Source organism: Helianthus annuus, chromosome 12 (assembly GCF_002127325.2).
Source record: "Helianthus annuus cultivar XRQ/B chromosome 12, HanXRQr2.0-SUNRISE, whole genome shotgun sequence".
NCBI lineage: Eukaryota > Viridiplantae > Streptophyta > Magnoliopsida > Asterales > Asteraceae > Helianthus > Helianthus annuus.
Window position 1 is genome coordinate 13,843,979 of NC_035444.2, and position 17,643 is coordinate 13,861,621.

At 38.6% G+C, this 17,643-nt stretch overlaps 1 protein-coding gene across 2 annotated transcripts; it reads left to right on the forward strand.

Annotated features, from left to right (window-relative positions):
• The first annotated feature begins 1,351 nt into the window (after nt 1-1,351).
• On the forward strand, nt 1,352-14,972 carry LOC118484799. 2 transcript variants are annotated; one of them, XM_035980797.1, is made up of 9 exons: nt 1,352-1,664; nt 3,620-3,706; nt 3,793-3,851; nt 4,798-4,893; nt 4,983-5,060; nt 5,151-5,213; nt 6,550-6,723; nt 6,794-6,889; nt 14,741-14,972. In XM_035980797.1, the coding sequence occupies exons 1-9, from the start codon at nt 1,469-1,471 to the stop codon at nt 14,813-14,815; spliced, it is 924 nt and encodes a 307-aa protein (XP_035836690.1). In that variant the 5' UTR covers nt 1,352-1,468; the 3' UTR covers nt 14,816-14,972. The 2 variants fall into 2 exon arrangements, with proteins under 2 accessions (XP_035836690.1, XP_035836692.1); XM_035980799.1 differs by lacking the exon at nt 14,741-14,972 and adding an exon at nt 8,114-8,339 and having other exon boundaries at nt 1,353-1,664.
• Nucleotides 14,973-17,643: the final 2,671 nt, after the last annotated feature.

Consider the following 17,643-nt stretch of genomic DNA (forward strand, 5'->3'; position numbering starts at 1 on the left):
TTTATTTATTATAGATGCCACGTGTAAACAAATGACACGTGTTAACACATCATTGGACACAAAAATTCGAGGTGTTACAAGATGCAGAAGAGAGAGTAGAGGTGATGGTGATGTACTGATGTAGACGTCTCAAAAATAGTGACTGCATCTGGTGATTCTTAAACGTCTACATCACCATCTAGTTTAAAATAAGGTTTGTTAGGGTTTCAGAAGAATCAGACATTTAGAAGATCATGTACCGAACAGAGTTGCCATACCAGTTTTTAAGGCTTCAGTGAGTTCTAGAGCTTTGTGATTCCTTTCCTGGAAGTTCTAGTGTTCAAATTTTCACCATAAAGAGAGAGATGGGGGGGGGGCAGAGACAACGGGTACAGAAAATGAATCGGTGGCTTTCAATTAATCGGTAATAAAACCTAAAAACGAATGGTTAAAGAGAGTTGTGGAACTGATATTATAATTTGTATAGATAAATTCACCACTTTATCCCTAGAGTGTCTTAAAATTTTAAGCTATTTACTATTCTACCCCTCTCAAATACCTTGAACTCTTTCGTACATGTTGTTTCAAAAGTTGTACACATGGTTAAATTACATTTTCGTCCATTAGATTTGCTTTATATAGTTATATATATTTATTTGTTTTTTTTTATATAAATGGTGTGTAGAAAATAAGGTAAAAGAGTGGGTTTAATAAAATGTTTGATTAAAATTATAGAGGAAATGATAAAATTGCCCCTGTCTTACTAAGTTAATGGATGGGGTTAAGTCAGCTAGACTAAAACGATAATATTAAAAACTTTTTGGAAGCACGACCACTAAATAAAACTTTTAGACTAAAGTGATAAAATGACCCAAATGTTAAGGACTCAAATGACATCCGAATGGGACCGAACCGATTAACATTTAGGGGGTGTTTGGCTAAGCTTATGAAACTCCTTATTGAGTTTTTGGAAAAGTCAGGATGGAGTGACTTTTTGGAAAAGTCATTTTTCCCATCACATACATTCTCATTGCCAAACATCTTTTTGAACCTTATTACTTTTCAAAAAGTCAATAAATCAATAAGTTGTTTCAAAAAGCTTATGGGCTGTTTGGTAGCCTCTTAATGACCATTCAGATGCTAACTCTTAATGGTTTAAAACCTCTGAATGAATAAGAGGTAACCTCAAGTCTGAATGGTTAAGAGGTTACATCTGAATGGTAAAATCATCACATGTTACATTCTTCTACCTTCTCATTGGTAAAATTCTTAATAGTTCCATATAGCCTCTTAATGACCATTTAGAGACTAACAAATAGCCCCTTAGCCAAACATGCCTTAACACCCTAATCAAACTTTCTAATCCAAACATGTAAAGGTATGGTTGAAGGAATCAAGGGAGGACCCCAGCGACACATAAACTCGCGGGATATCCAGAAAACGGATGGACGAAACAAGCTAATTGAGTTGCTTACTCCCTGATCAATCAATGGCGACCGTTCTACCTTCATCGATATCTTCATACAAACTCTTACATTCTTCAAACGATAATCTTCTCACAAATTCCACTTCCTGTATCTATCCTTCTTCTCTCACCAATGCCAGAAAGCGCCCCGTCCTCTGCTTCTCATCCAAGAAGAAAGGAAAACCGGGTTTTTTCGACGTTATTCTCGACTACATCGAAGGTATTATTATTCCTGCATTTTCTGCTACTTCTACTGATCAATTCATTGTAATGTTCTTGTCACTGTTGGTTTGTTACATTTTATTATTATTATATTATTTTTTTTGTTACGAATTTGCAATTATGTTTAAGTTTTATGAATACTAGATCAGTTGGAAAATCAGGACATAAATTTGATTTCATAGGGAAGATGTAAACCATGTAGTAAATATTGATATATCGGTCACAGAATATCGGTACCGATGATATCGGCTATATTGACCGATATTTGACCCATATTGGACCGATATTTGACCAATATATCACCGATTTTCCCAATATCGGTACCTTTCTTCTTAGTTCTACCATTCGTCTTTCTTCTTATTGTTGCTATTAGTGTTTTAAGTCTTAATTTTTAGTTGTTAGTGTTAAACGGTAGTGTTTTAAGTCTTAGTTCCTACTCGCTACAATTGTTAGTGTTTTGCAAGTTGCAAAAAGGTTAATTTGTTAATGGTAGGAGAGTAAACTGAATTGTTAGTGTTAAATTGCTATATATATAAATTTAGCATGATATTAAAATTACCGATATCCCACCGCGATAACCGATATCTCACATATTGGTCCTTGATCGACATTGGCGCAGGATAGTGGGGGCGGGAGGAGGCGGCCGACCCCCTGAACTTTTCACCCAGCAGTTTTCGTGCAGAAATTTTTGGGTATATACGTTTTTGACCCCCCGGTTTTTATAGAATTTTTTGGGTATATACGTTTTCGATCCCCGGTCGAAAATCTCAAGCTTCGCCACTGCTGATCGATATCTGATATTTTACCGCATTAACTACTTAGGATGTAAACAGTGTTACTGATGAGAAGTCTTTTAAGTTATGCTTAAGATCCATGATCTTATAAACGGTTGTGATGATTACATGAGTTTTAAAAGATTATAATTCATAGAGTTCCAGAGGGAATTTTTTAGTATTCAGGAGTGAATAATAATTTGTAAATGGATAACATGATAACCTGAAATGGTTCAAGGGTAACCGATACGGTCAGTTAGTCTTGTTATTCTGTGCACTTACAAGTTACCTGAAAGGTAACCCTTGCTTTTTTTTAGAAAAAAAAAAGAGTTACATCGGCTACTTTAGATAGCGAAGTAGCAGACCATGTAAAACCTTATGTTTAACACGTGTTTAGGTCTCCTCACTGGTGTAAGGAGGAATTTGGCTTAGTTTAATGGCCAAAATACAAGGACATATATTGGAATTTGAATTCCATCTCTTAAGATGTTTGGTTCACAGAATTTGATGAATCCCAATTCCAATCTGTATGTGTTTGGTTGACAATGGAATTAGGCATGAATTCCTTCAAATTCCTTTAACTAAAGGAATTCAAAATCCTTTCTATGTGGAATCTTCGACCATTTCGACCCGCACCGTTTCAACCCGTACCATTTCGACCCATACTGGTTTCGATTCGAACCATTTCGACCCATACCGTTTTGACGCGAACAGTTTCGAGCCGTAACGTTTCGACACGAACGGTTTCGACCCGTATTGTCTCGAATCGAACCATTTCGACGCGAACCGTTTTGAGTCTTTGACCCGTACCGTTTTGACCTGAACCACTTCGAATCGAACCGTTTCGACGCGAACCGTTTTGACAAGTACCGTTTCGACGCGAACTGTTTCGACCCGTACTGTTTCGACCCAAACCGTTTTGACCCGAACCGGTGGTTGTGGGTGCCGGGGTGATTAATTCCAATTCATTTGACAACCAAACACAACAAAAATGGAATTGAGATTCCAATTCCAACAATTTCCAATTCCTATTGGAATGTTTAAATTTCAAATCCAATTCCTTCAAATTCTAATTCCTATACAAATTCCAATTCCAATTCCAAATCATTCCGCGAACCAAACGCCCCCTAAGTGTCTAACCAACTGTGCCTATGTATGACTTGGTTTTTTCATAGTGCAGGGGGGCCAAAGTTAAGGAAGTGGTATGGGGCACCTGATCTTTATGCAGATGATGGATCCAATTTGGAGGAAGCAGATAAATCTTCGGGTAATCTACTGGAGACTGAATAAATTATTATTGTTATTTTAGCTTTCATTTGTTAACTAAACCATTTGCATCACTATGAAACACAGAAGAAGATGAAGTCCGGGATGCAGTTTTGGTAACTGATGGTGATAACGAGATTGGTCAGGTTTGTGATATTGCTCATTACCTTTGTTTTGTTCCTGAGAATTACAAAGACATGGTTTTAGAACATAGTTGTCAATTACGAGCGTAACAATTGCTACAGCGCGCTACCTAGCGTATAGGTCTAGGCTCACTATTAGGGTTGTAGCAATAGATAGCGATAATGGCGACATTTTTTTTGTTTTTTAATATAAATAACAATTAAATATAGCTATAAAATAGCTGGATTTTAGGTTTTTTGTAAGATACATGTAAAATAGCATAGATACTAGGGTATTTTGATATAATATACATATAAAATTTTGTAAATTTTTTTTCTAGTGTATGTGTATCGCTATTTATAAAATAGGCGCCCGCTATTTATCGCTATTCGCTATGTAGCATATAGGTACCTTATCGCTATTTGTTGCCATTAACAACTATGTTTTAGAAAAGAGATTATTCACGTGTTAATATGCATGTATTAAATTAATTTTTTGATGTGTAGTTTACGCCCCACTTGCGATATGCGCAAATAATGTATATATGTGTGGGCGCTCTTGGGGCAAAAGTGAAAGTGCGCTGATTTTAACGTTATTTTACTAATTTCGTGAAAATAACGTTAAAGAGGGGGATGGTTAATCATGCATCATGTGGTGGCGCTGATAGCCGAAAGACAGGGGGGTACATGCACTAATCGGCAGTTGTCTCAACTGCTGAGTGTTATGTGCCTTATGTCCAAGGCTTGATGCAAAACTACTATCGAGCCGGGAGTCTCACTGGAAGCAGCCTTTCTATTCCGACGGGGTAGAGGTAAGGCTGTCTACATCTTACCCCCCCCCCCCCAGACCCTACCTTAGCTTTGCTATTGGTGGGATTTGCTGAGTATGATGATGATGATGATGTGTAGTTTCTTGTTGCCCTAGTGCTTCGAGATGAAGTTAAGTTCCATACTATTTTGACTTTTGCAGACTATTATACTGTCTTTAATTATCAAACGAATTAGAGTTAAAGCACTTGTGAAGGACAAGCGTGCCGCAATGGAATCATTCGGTACTTATGTTGAGGTTAGTGGATATACCTTCTCAATTGTCATTAATGCTGTTTACTTTAATCAAACACTATGTATAATATTCAATTCTGGTTATCTTTGAAGTCAATTTCCGGAGATCCAAAGGATTCTTCTTTCTTAAAGAAATCGCTAAAAGGTGTTCGTGCAGTTATTTGTCCCAACGTATGATTTTCTGGAATCGAACTTTTTATTTTCACCTTCATCTTATATGAGCGTTTATACAGGCTGATAGTAGTACATGGCTCTTTGCAGGAAGGTTTTCTATCAAAAGCTGAGAGCTTGAAGGGGGTACAACATGTGGTTATATTATCTCAGGTACTCTTTATCTCCTTATCAGAGACGCCAATTTCAACCGTTGAGTCATTTTAGGTAGGGGTGTTCAACGTCCGGTTTGGAAGGTTTTTGGGTTAAACTGTAAGCCAAACCTTAGTAACGGTTTTTGGTATTTGAAAACCGAAACTGAATCGTTGAAATTTAAAAGCAAACCTAACCGAACCGTTACTAACGGGTTGGTTTCGGTTTGGTTTTACGGTTTAGCCTTATCGGACTTTTATATAAAAAAACCAACTGGGGTAGCCCAGTTGGCCACTGACACCCACCTCTTCCCAGAGGTACCGGGTTCGAGTCTTAGGAGTGGCATATGTCGCCCAGGGTAAGAACTCGACATGGGGAAGTCACCGCGGAGCTAGCTTGGTCGGGTAGCGGCTCCCGGAGTGAGATCACTCCGGCGGTTGGGAGGACCGTGCACTAACCCCCCCCCCCCCCCCCCCCCGACTTTTATATAAAAAAAGTGGCATAAAATATAAAAACATGTTGAACCACAATTTACGAATGAAATAATATTTGGAATTTGGGAACAACGCAGTCTTTGGTTTTAATTCTTTAACTCTTTAAAAGCATGTAAATGAGTTTCTTCGCTAATCACAATTAGTAAAAAGAAAGAAGACATGTAACTTATAAGTATGGGATAATCATAGATTAATTTAAATTAAACCTAATATAAAATATAGATATTTAAATACGTGTAAGATAAAATATATAAAAAGACTAAAATATGTTCTCAAAATGTTACAGTCCGGTCTGGGTTTATACGGTCGATTTTCAGTATAAACCGTAAACCAAACCGTTCACTGCGGTTTGAAAATTTTGAAACCAACCGACCGAAAGTTAAAGAAAAAAAACGACCGTGAAAAACCAAACCGATGACCGGTTTGGACAGTTTGAATCCAAATCACGAACACTCCTAATTTTGGGTTGCTTAAAAGTTAAAAAGGGAATGTGTCAAATTCATGGTTGCAAAAGTCGCTAGGCGCTCCCTAGTCGGATTCGGGAGTACTCGGCCTAGGCGGAGATTACTCGGGGAGTAATTGGCCTAAACGAACAGTACTCGGGCCTTGGCAACCTACCTTGTAGCGAGTACTCGGGGAGTACTCGGAGCCTAGGCGGGACTTTTACAACCATGGTCAAATTGTAAGAATTTAAAGGGAAAGGGGTTAAATAGATCGGATGGATGGTGATTTAACGATGTTGCAGTTTATATTCCACTTTTTGATCTGTATTAAAAATTGCATGTTTTAGCCCGAAGCTCATTTTTGCAACCTATACTCCAGATGCAATGTTTGTTATAGATGGTGATTTAACGATGTTGCAGTTGTCTGTTTATAGAGCAAGTAGTGGTGTTCAAGCAATGATGAGCAGTAATGCAAGAAATCTTGCTGAGCAAGATGAATCCACGGTAATCGCGTCGGGAATTCCATACACTATAGTCCGAACTGGGGTGCTAACTAACGATCGCGGGGGCAAGCCAGGTTTCAGTTTTGAAAAGGTATATTTTAGTCTATTTTCGGTCTCGAAAGGTTGATTTTTGAAAATTGGACCAATATTACAAATTACAGGGTTGTACAACAAATGGAAGCCTTAGCAAGGAAGATGCCGCATTCATATGCATCGAAGCTCTTGATGTAGTGCCAGAAAAAGAACTGGTATTCGAGGTCGGTTAATTCTACCTTCTTTTAAAATGACAAGTCTATGCTAGCTGCTTGGATTATATATATTAGGCAAATTGGATTTAAATAATCCCAACTCACTGTTATTGGCCAATAATAATCCCAACTCCTTTAATCACCAATAATAATCCGAACTATTCACTTTTGTTTGTAAAATACTCCCAGTTAAAAAAACACTAACTAGGTTAAAAAAAATTGCTGATGTGGCTTGCCACGTGGCATATTTTGATGACGTGGCAGTCTACATGGCATATTTTGATGACGTGGCAGCTGATGTGGCAGTCTATGTGGCATATTTTGATGACGTGGCAGCTGATGTGGCGGTCTACGTGACATATTTTGATGACGTGGCAGCTGATGTGGCAGGTGACGTGGCAAGCCACATCAGCAATTTTTTAACCTAGTTAGTGTTTTTTTAACCGGGAGTATTTTACAAACAAAAGTGAATAGTTCGGATTATTATTGGTGATTAAATGAGTTGGGATTATTATTAGCCAATAACAGTGAGTTGGGATTATTTAAATCCAATTTGCCTATATATTATCATTTTTTTGGTAACCGTGAGAACCTGTTACCAGAAAACTCACAGGGCCCCACCAATACCCTGCTAACCAGTGGGATCAGGTGGGCAGATGACCCTTAAGGGGGGGTTTAGGCATAAAACCAGTGGAAGCTGGATTCAAACATGAGATCTCTGCTAGAAAGGCTTAACCGCTTACCACTGGTCCACTGTGCTACCCTCTTGAAAGTTGGATTTTATATAGTATCATGAAATAAGGAATCATGTATATATTTTTTTAAGAGTTAAATGTCATTTTAGTCCCTGTGGTTTGGGTCATTTTGCCAGTTTAGTCCAAAGGTTTCATTTTTTGCATGTGGATCCAAAAAGGTTTCACCGATCCAAAAAGGTTTCACCGTTGCCCTTCTAGTCCACTGGGTTAACTTCATCTATTATTTTTGTTAACGAGAAGGGCAATTCGGTCATTTTATATGACCGAATTGCCCTTCTAGTTAACAGAATTACATATTAAATGACCGAATTGCCCTTCTCGTTAATAGAAATAATGGATGAAGTTAACCCAGTGGACTAAAATGGCAACGGTGAAACATTTTTGGACACAGGCGAAAAATAAAACCTTTGGACTAAACTGGCAAAATGGCCCAAACCACAGGGACTAAAATGGCATTCAACTCTATTTTTAATTACAGGTTGTTAATGGGGAAGAAAATGTTTTGAACTGGAAAGACCAGTTTGAAAAATTGAAGGAGCAAGAATAGCGATGACTTCCGGGACTTTGATTTCTCATTTAAACGACTTAGGGATCTTGATCTGTATCGATCTGTTGGCCTGTTCTGTTGGGTTGTATTCAAATTTGTTCTTTGAATAATTTAAATAGTTTATGTTAATGATTTAAATCCTTGTTTTCTACACTCATAACAACCCAAACCATATGGGTCGTCTACACGTCCTTTAGGCGGATTTCCGCTTTTTTATACATTCATTCCAACCCGAGCTATTCGGTCCATGTTCTCTCCTTTTTTCACCGGTGCTGCACCCACGGTTGTACCCCTTTCTACCATATGTCTCGTCCTTCCTCTGTAACCCAGTCTTCAATGCCGGCCCCTCGTAACTCATGTCAGCCCTCTGTAAGAAATGTCGGTTTCTCCACCCTACATGGTGGTCCCATGTTTTCAGACATTGAACTAGATCGAAAGCATGTTAACAGAGTGAAAATCTGGGAGATGGATGTTTGAAACTATGAGAAAAAAGACTGCAGTTTTCGAAAATTTTTAAGTGTTTGTGAGATTCAGATACCTATCATATCTAGAGCTATGCGGTTAATGTCGGTGGTATACTGGTGATATATCATATATCGGTTGTCGTTCCTCATGTAAAATATCGGTCAGAATACCGGTACCGATATTATCAGCGATATTTGACCGATACAACCGATAGTTGACCGATATAATTGATATATCTCCCGATATTTGACCAATATAACCGATATATCACTGAATTGTTAGTGTTAAATTGCTATATATATATATATATATATATATATATATATATATATAAATTCTGCATGATATTAAAATTACCGATATCCCATCGCGATAACCTATATCTCAAATATCGGTCCTTGACCAATATCCGATATTTTACTACATTAACTGCATAGATCTAGAGGTGAATAGAAAACAAAAATTTAACTGAAAAAAAAAACCTAACTGAATTAATCAATCAATTTAGGAGCTGATGGTTCAGTTATTGTTTTCTCAACATACTTGACGAGAGTCGTATTCATATCATTTTGCACTTTTCCACAAGCACAACCTATTTCTATCAATTTAAGTTGCTGTATAATTTGAATAATGCTATGAAACACTAATATAAAAAGTTAGATAAAATAAAATTCTTAGGCTAGATGATCCGGCTCAGATCCATAGCGCCCTCTGCACCATCTCACCGGCGCCAAAGAGGGGCGCTATGGTGTGGTCTGTCAAGCCCTTAGCGGGCGCGAGAAGAGAAGAAAGGGGTGACCCACACCATCACCATCCGTTTATAACCTGCCAACCACTATCATCTCCACCACACTCTCTCTTTGTTGATAGAAAAACGGCTGACAGTTAAAAATAAAGCTCCACATCATGAAGCATTAGTTATCCCCTACGTGACGCCGAGATAGCTAAGGGCTTTGTTCCACATCATGAAGCATTATAATTTGCAAAATCACATCGCAGACCGAAATTTGTTAACAATGTTGCCATGTTTCGATCTTCGAAAGTCAGTCGAATTTATTCAACCGGGTCAGGTCAGCTCACCAAACTTAACTAAAGTTCCAGTAATAAGCTATTAGAATAATTATTTAAGTCTTCACCTAAGTTATCCGAGATGAAACAAATATGGATCAATATTAAGCTATTCAAATAATTTATTCAACTTGGTGTTACACTAAAGTTAATAAAAAATTTGTAAACTTAATTCTATGATGAGTTAAGACACCACATTTTACCAATGGGGTGATGATTAATTGGCAAAGGCAAAATCTTTAAACACCTTGAGAAGGGAGGTCTTGAGTTTAAATCCCAAAGACAGCAGAGATCAAGAAAAGATATTTGCCGTTAAAAAAAAAGAAATCACATTTTGAATCACTAATTATGTTGGTTCAACCAACCAATCCAAGACACAAAAATAGAACAACTAAATATCTACAAGGCATCTTGATTTGAAATATAAGGGGAGTGGGGGCACTCTGTGGTGGATCGTTGTGGCCGGTGACCACGTGTGGAACACCGCCGCCACCTAAGGTGATCACGCGTGGTGGCCAAAATGCGTCGTCCGGATCACGGTGAAGAATAGAGGTTACCGTCGGAATGTGACCGTTGGAGAGAGGCACCGTTGCATTTTAAAATAATAAAAAAAAACCTTAAACACTATATATAAACCATACATTTTAACCATTTAACCCCACAAAAAAATACCATCTCTACACTCTACATAAACGGAATTTCAAACCGATTCGTTTCTGCTAGACACCGATAGCTCTTCGTCTTCCGACGAAGACACGCTTGATTTTTCGAGATGGCGTACAACGCAGGGGCGTAGCTTTCAAGGGGCCGGGGGGAACCCGACCCCCGAAATTTTTCGCTCAGTAGTGTTATGTATGTACGTTTCGCATAGAATTTTATACGTATATACGTTTCGACCCCCGGGTTTTATAAAAAAATTTAATTATATAGAATTTTTAGGTTCGGTGACTTCCGACCCCCCGGTGGAAATTTTCAAGCTTCGCCGCTGGTATAACGAACTTGAAGGTTTGAGCCGACCAAAGAAGAAAATGATGGATCGTGATCGTACACATGCCAAAGAAGTGTTAATGAATGATTATTTTGTGGAGAATCCGGTGTACAATGCCGAAACGTTTAGGAATCGGTTTCGTTTACCGAAAGATTTATTTTTAAGATTGTAGGAGTGTCACATCCCAACCGATGGCGGAAACATCGGGGTGCGGCACTAAGCGTTCAGATTGCTCATGAGTTTACATAACACTAGATATTTCAATATATTTAGATTGATTCAAACATAGTCTAACAGAATCCACTACCAAATACAAGTATCAATTACAACTCTTCAAATAATTGTTTAAAGTTTAATAGATTAAACTATACGAGTTTCTAAGCATCAATCCTAGCTTGTTTCACTTGTTTCCATAGCATCCTATCAGACTGCAACATGTATTAAAATAAAGTCAGTACAAAAATATATCGGCGAGTATACAAGTTTAAGTATATAGCATAATAGATTCAAAAGACTCATATCCATAATGTAAATGAACAAAAATAGTTTCAGCCATGCTAGTGTTCGCAGTCCAAGTGATAGCCCAAGTGTCTCGATGCTTTGGTGTTTTCGCAAGACTCAAGAAAAACTAGAATCCTCCTAACAATACCCCCAAGAATAACGGGGAGGTGCATCATCCTATAGCGCTACTATTGTTAACGCGGAACTACACACTCTGGATTAAACGTTCACATAGCACAAAGAATCAAGAATCACCAGTTTCACATACACATAGGATAGAGTTTAGATTCAAAAGTATCACGTTTCATAGTTTGATAGTATACATGTTGCATCCCAAAGTTTAAAACAAAAAGGGATCGAGTATACTCACAGTGATTGCTTAACAGATTAACTGTTATTGGATCAAATGGAGCTCTTTAGGTTTAGCCTGATTAGATTACAACAGATAAGTGTCGAACAGGATAACGAGATTGCGCAAAGTGTCGGATCAGTCACTCGATCGGATGGCCGTTCGATCGGACGGCAATCCGATCGGATTGCCATTCGATTGATGACTTAGGTGTGCATAGGGACGGATTGCCATCAGATCGGATGGTCATCTGTACGGATGGACATTCGATCGAATGGTCATTCGATCCAAGTGTTGAGATTTCCAGAATGTTTAACCAAGTGTTCAAAGTCAGGACACTTCGATCGGATGGCCATTCGATCAGAGGGTAGTCTGGTCGGATTGCCATTCGATCATGATAGTTTCCCAAAGTTTCAAGGTTTCAAAGTTTCCAAAAAGATTCTAAGTGTTGAAAGTTATAAGGCACATGTCACTTCGATCGGATGGTCGTTCGATCGGACGACAGTCCGATCGGATTGCCATTCGATCACCATGACTTGTTCCGTTTTGAAATTTGTAAAATTTCTAAGTTTCTGGTTTAACGGTGACGACACGGTACGTCTTGAGACAATGGTAAACACATCAATGTTCAGCCGGTCTGATAAGATGGGAATCACCCCGTCCAATCAGGTGTCTGTTCTTGATGATGTTCGTGTCGGAATCCGTACTTCGGTCATCTTCTCCGGCAACAATCCATTTTCCAAGCCGACTCCAGACTAATCATCAAGTCTACAGTCCGTTTGGGTTCGGATTCCACCGTTTAAAGTAAAAGTTTCAAGAACAAGATGAAAAAAACATAAGTTTTAGCTGGAAGTCCAGATTTAGTAAAGATTCAGTGTAGAAACGCATGAAATTCCTCAGATATGAGCTAGATCTTGACTAGAATGACATCACACAACAGTTTGTACAAACCGTCATGATGACGTCATCCTCAAGAGCTCAAATCTCAGAGATTTCAAGGTGAAAAGTGTGATTTCAAAGGAGAATCACGTAGAGAATAGTGCATAGATCAAGGATGTACAAGAACCTAGTGCGAAACGTACCGAAATCGCCGAGAAATGGAAGAAAAGTGGGAGTGCGTGCGTGCGTCTTGGTCGAAGGAGGCTGTCACATCAGTGAGAATGATGTGACATGCCTATTTATAGTTTCAGAGATAAAGTTTAAGGCGGTGTGGCACGGATCGGATGGCACTTCGATCGAATGGCCCTCCGATCGGATGGTCATCCAATCGGATTGCCATTCGGTCAATCCCATCTTTTCCGTTTCACCATCGTTGATTCGTTTTGCGAATTAGATTAAGCGTTGCATTGCGTATTATTGTGCAATAGCATCACATAACTAGATTATATCATTAACACAAAAGTTTCCAAGGTTTCATAGTTTCCGCCAGTGACAAGTCTCTAGTATCTCGTTCAACCAAGTCTCAAGTTGCACGAGTCTCAAAAGTTAAGCACCAAAGTATCAAGAATCATAGAATCAAGAATCTAGCTTCCAAGTATCAAGTATCAAGAATCATAGTTTCCAAGTATCAAGTATCAAGAATCAAGTCTCATAGTGTTAAACATCAAGAATCATAGATTTAAGCATCGTAAGTATCAAAAGGGTCAAGTATCACATAGTTTAGGGACTAAAATTGACAATAGCTAAAAGTCTAGGGACGCAGGTGTTATGTAACAACTCTCACCAAAACTATTATTTCTTATTATATTTTGTCCAATAGGAAACCCTAATTGAGACCCCCAAGTGATACTGCATGACCCCTAAAATTTTCAGAACAATCGGAATCAGAATCAGGGCCCCTAAAACTCAGGGGGGTATTTCCTAGTTAGTATTATCCAAACTGTTTTCGATAGAAATTGAATTTTAACAAACCGTCGACTCACCCAAGCTACTGAGACGCGTGGCAACACCATATTAAAAGTGACCTCTCGCGCCATGTAACAACTGCCACTAAAATCCATAATTAGAATGATAATTAGCTAGTAAGGAAACCCTAATTAAGAAACCTAAGTAATTCTGCACTAACCCTAAAATTTCCAGAATAATCGGAATCAGGATCAGGGCCCCTAAAACTCAGGGGGGCAAAACCCTAGTTACGATTATCATCATAACTCTCTGTCGAAATAGAATTTTAAAAATCTATCGACTCAGCAAGCCTACACACGCAAAAACCTAGTCTATGAAAATAGGGTGATCACTCGCGTAGCGCGACGCCGAAAGGGGTACCCCCTCGCGCTACGCGACGGTGACAAATTTTCAGTATAAATAGCAGGGGTTGGGACTTGAAATCTGGCACTTGAACGACGATAAAATTCATAATATACGTCGAGTTATAAGCAAAACAGTCCAACACACACAATTATCGAAACGCTGCCGCAATCAGGGTAATAACTCGATCGCTATTACGATTCAACGTCCGATCGATTATAACTATCCAACGATAGTCCGGGTGCTGCTCAATTGAGCTTGTACTTTGATTATTCGTCGTGATTTCGACTTGAATATTAGAGTGCTGTTCGAATTTGGACTATGCTCTGTTATTCGTTGTAAATCCGATTGAATTATCGAGCATCGCACTGATTAATCGTTGTGAAGGTTTAATCTCGTGAATTGACGTAACTGCTGTATCAGTTACTAACCTGTGTGTATGCATTGTGTTAAATTAGGTTTAAGCAAGGCTAATCAGTAGGCTTATATCTATTGCTCGTTAATCTGCAATGTGAGTCATTCTTCTTTTTAACTGTTTTCTCACAGTTTGTGAGTAAGTATTACAAAACTCCAAGTTATTTTCAAAGGTTATAATTACAGGGATTAAGTCTTTGTAGTCACCAAATTACAGCTGGTATGTGGGGTAATTGTGCACATTACTGTTATTATCACTCTGTGTGAGTGAATATTACTCTATGTGAGTTATTATTATTACTCTGTGTGAGTACACCGTCACTATTTGGGCAACGAGACCCAATAGTGGTATGACCACAGTCACAGAAATGAATCGAGTGACAAATACCCATTCTTGATAATTGGTTGATAGAAACATTGTAATCGCTCTTAATACTGTAAATTATAACTAACGGGTCGTTTTAGAAAACAGAATGATTCACTCAGTATTTCCCTGCTGACAAAACCTTTTTCAAACATGTTTCAGGTGATCTGTGTGATCCAGGAAAAGTGCAGTAAAGCACTATCAAGCTCAGAGAAGTGGCTCAGTGTAAATAAATGAATAAAACGTGTTTTGAAAAATAAAGATTTCTATGTGAAATCAACTTATTGTAAATTATGGGATTTATCCCTTAAACTTTGTGTAATATATTAAACGAGCATATTTCACGGATAAAAGATCCTGTTATAAAAAGACTTCCGCTGCCGCATTAATTAAATGCCACGGGAACTGTCTCGCGATCCCCCGACTCCGTCCAGGATGGGTCAGGGAGCCGTGACAGCGAAGGTGGTATCAGAGCTAATAATTAAATTGAGCCACTGATCGAGCCACTGATTAAGCCTAAACTAAGTATTATGTTCAAAATACTTAATTTTACTAATTGTATTCTGTGATTATTTGTTTTATTAACTGATTATTTGGTAGTCACAGTATGGGTAAACAAAAGTTGTCTGCTATCTACCACAAACTAGATGTGGCATCTTCTTCTAAAAACCCAGTAAACCTAGAAGAAGGAATCTTTGTCCGCAAGGCAAACTATGAGAATCCACTTTCCCCAGAGAAAAGGGATTCGATACTTAAAAAGAGTCAGGAGACAAAGAAACCCTGAACCAAGAGAGTTAGGTTTAACCCAGAAGTCCAAGAGTTGGGTAATAGTACACCTTGGGAAGATAAGATAGACGGGAAATGGGCAAATCTCTATATGCTAGCTACTGTAGCAGAAAATGCTAATCTCTAAATATCCGATAAGTTGGGTCTAATAAGAGAAATCACAATCCCGTAAATAAATAAAGTCCTAAGTGTGTTTATTTCTGTTGTTCTTTGTATAAATTAGTATGCAATAAAACTTCAGTGTTTTGTTTGTTAAACTTTGTTCCAAAGTTTTAACATTGCATTTTGCATATATGCTATGCAGCATGAATGAGATGTCGGAAACATTCCAGAATCTCAACTTATATCCAGTGCCTATCGAAGTCTCTCACGACTTTACTGGTTACATTGCTGACATAGAAGAACCTGTGGAATTCCAAGCCCCACCGCTGGAAAAAAGCCAAACCTAAAAAGAAGAGAAGATATGTGGGGTGGAGGAAAGTGCGCCGTAGGAAAACTGCCACTAGGAAACTCCCTAAAATAGAAAATCCTGTGATCATGAACAAGGGAAAGGAAATAGAAACTGGAGAAGGTTCGAAATCACCTGAAAAAGAAATAGGAATAGATCTGAAGCAAAAGGGAATAGAGATTGGCGAAAGCTCTAAACAGTCTGAGGAAATCACGTTCCAGGACGAAATAGATCGCCTATTGGAGAACTGTGATGTTTTAGAGCCTATCAACGATAATCTCTTTTCTTACCCGGCTACAGTTCAATTCCCACTAAACCTAGGACCAGCTATTCCAGACCCACTAGTTCATACCAGACCATTAGGCCAAATGGAGGAATGGTGGACCAATGACTGGCAATTCCAAAATATAGTTAACAGTCCTTATAGCTTCCTTCCACAATTTGACCCAGAACCACTCCCAAATCCTCCCATGAGTAATGAAAACCTAGCTGAACTCCGTCAGTTCGGTGAAGAACTGATAGGTACAGGCAATAGGATCAGGGAAATGGGGGAGCATCTAACTTGGAAGTACGATGAGAGGGAGCATCATTACTAGAACAGTCAGTTAAACCACAGAAAACCCTATTGTATGATAGTAACTTAAAATTCTGTAAAATGGGCAATAAAACTCTGTAAGATATGGTGTGTATGGATGCATATACAATATACTAACAAAGTAAAAGTCGAGAAATCGACAATTTTGGTAATACTTGTATATTGTGATAATCTATGTGTATCTATGTGAATTTTGTCAATTGATAAGTTAGACACTAATAAGTTTACCAATTAACAGATGGAAAACGTTAACAATGAACCAATTAATGAAGAAAATCAATCTGAGCAAGAACAGGAAGATCAATATATAACTCGACAAGATATCGAGCATTTTATCGCCCAAGGGATAGCTCATGCTATTCCAGAAATTGTAGCTGCTGTTCGAAAACCTGCCGAACCACAATTAATTCCTAGTAAACGTATTCCAGAAGATAACGGCAGTAACAGCATAAATGGAGGCGGTAATCATGACGATCATGATCCGCAGCAGGCCCCACTCCCTAAAAGAATGAAAGCTGCAACGCCTGGTTGCACTTACAAAGAATTTCTTGCTTGCAAACCCGCTGAATTTGCAGGTAACGAAGGGGCAACTGCAACACTGCGTTGGTTAGAGAAAACCGAGGCAGTAATTGCAATAAGCAAATGTGCCGATGGAGACCAGGTGATGTATGCATCAAATCTGTTCAAAGAAGGAGCACTCGAATGGTGGAACACGGTCCTCCAGGCAAAAGGGAGAAGGATAGCCTATGCAATGAGTTGGGAAGAATTTAAGAGTTTGGTAGAAAGAAAATTCTGTCCCGAATACGAGAAGGAACAAATGGCAAACAAGTTCCTAAGTCATCGTATGTTAGGTGTAGATTGTCGGGGTTATACTTCGACATTCTTTGAATACGCAAGGGTAGTGCCATCACTGGCTTTGCCAGAACCGGTACTTATCTCTCGTTACATCTGGGGGTTAATTAGTGAAATCCGAAACATCGTTAAAGCTGCGAGACCTCGTACTATTGACGATGCTGTAGAATTAGCTAATACCCTAACAGATGAATTGGTACGCACAAGAGAGGAAGATCGCAAGAAGGAATTAGCTCACAAGATTACCCAAGGATTTCGTGTGGGTAATGCCAAGAAGAGAGGAACCGGACAATCCTCATCATCTCCTTTCTGCAAAATTTGCAAAAAGAAGCATTATGGACAATGCAATATGGTTTGCAATTTTTGCAAAATGAAAGGACATCG

Excerpts from the sequence above, each read along its gene's own strand:
- LOC118484799 (XM_035980797.1), top strand. The coding sequence starts at position 1,469 with ATGGCGACCGTTCTACCTTCATCGATATCTTCATACAAACTCTTACAT. Across the intron at positions 4,894-4,982 it reads CATTCGGTACTTATGTTGAG|TCAATTTCCGGAGATCCAAA; the intron begins GTTAGTGGATAT and ends TTATCTTTGAAG. Across the intron at positions 6,724-6,793 it reads CAGGTTTCAGTTTTGAAAAG|GGTTGTACAACAAATGGAAG; the intron begins GTATATTTTAGT and ends TACAAATTACAG.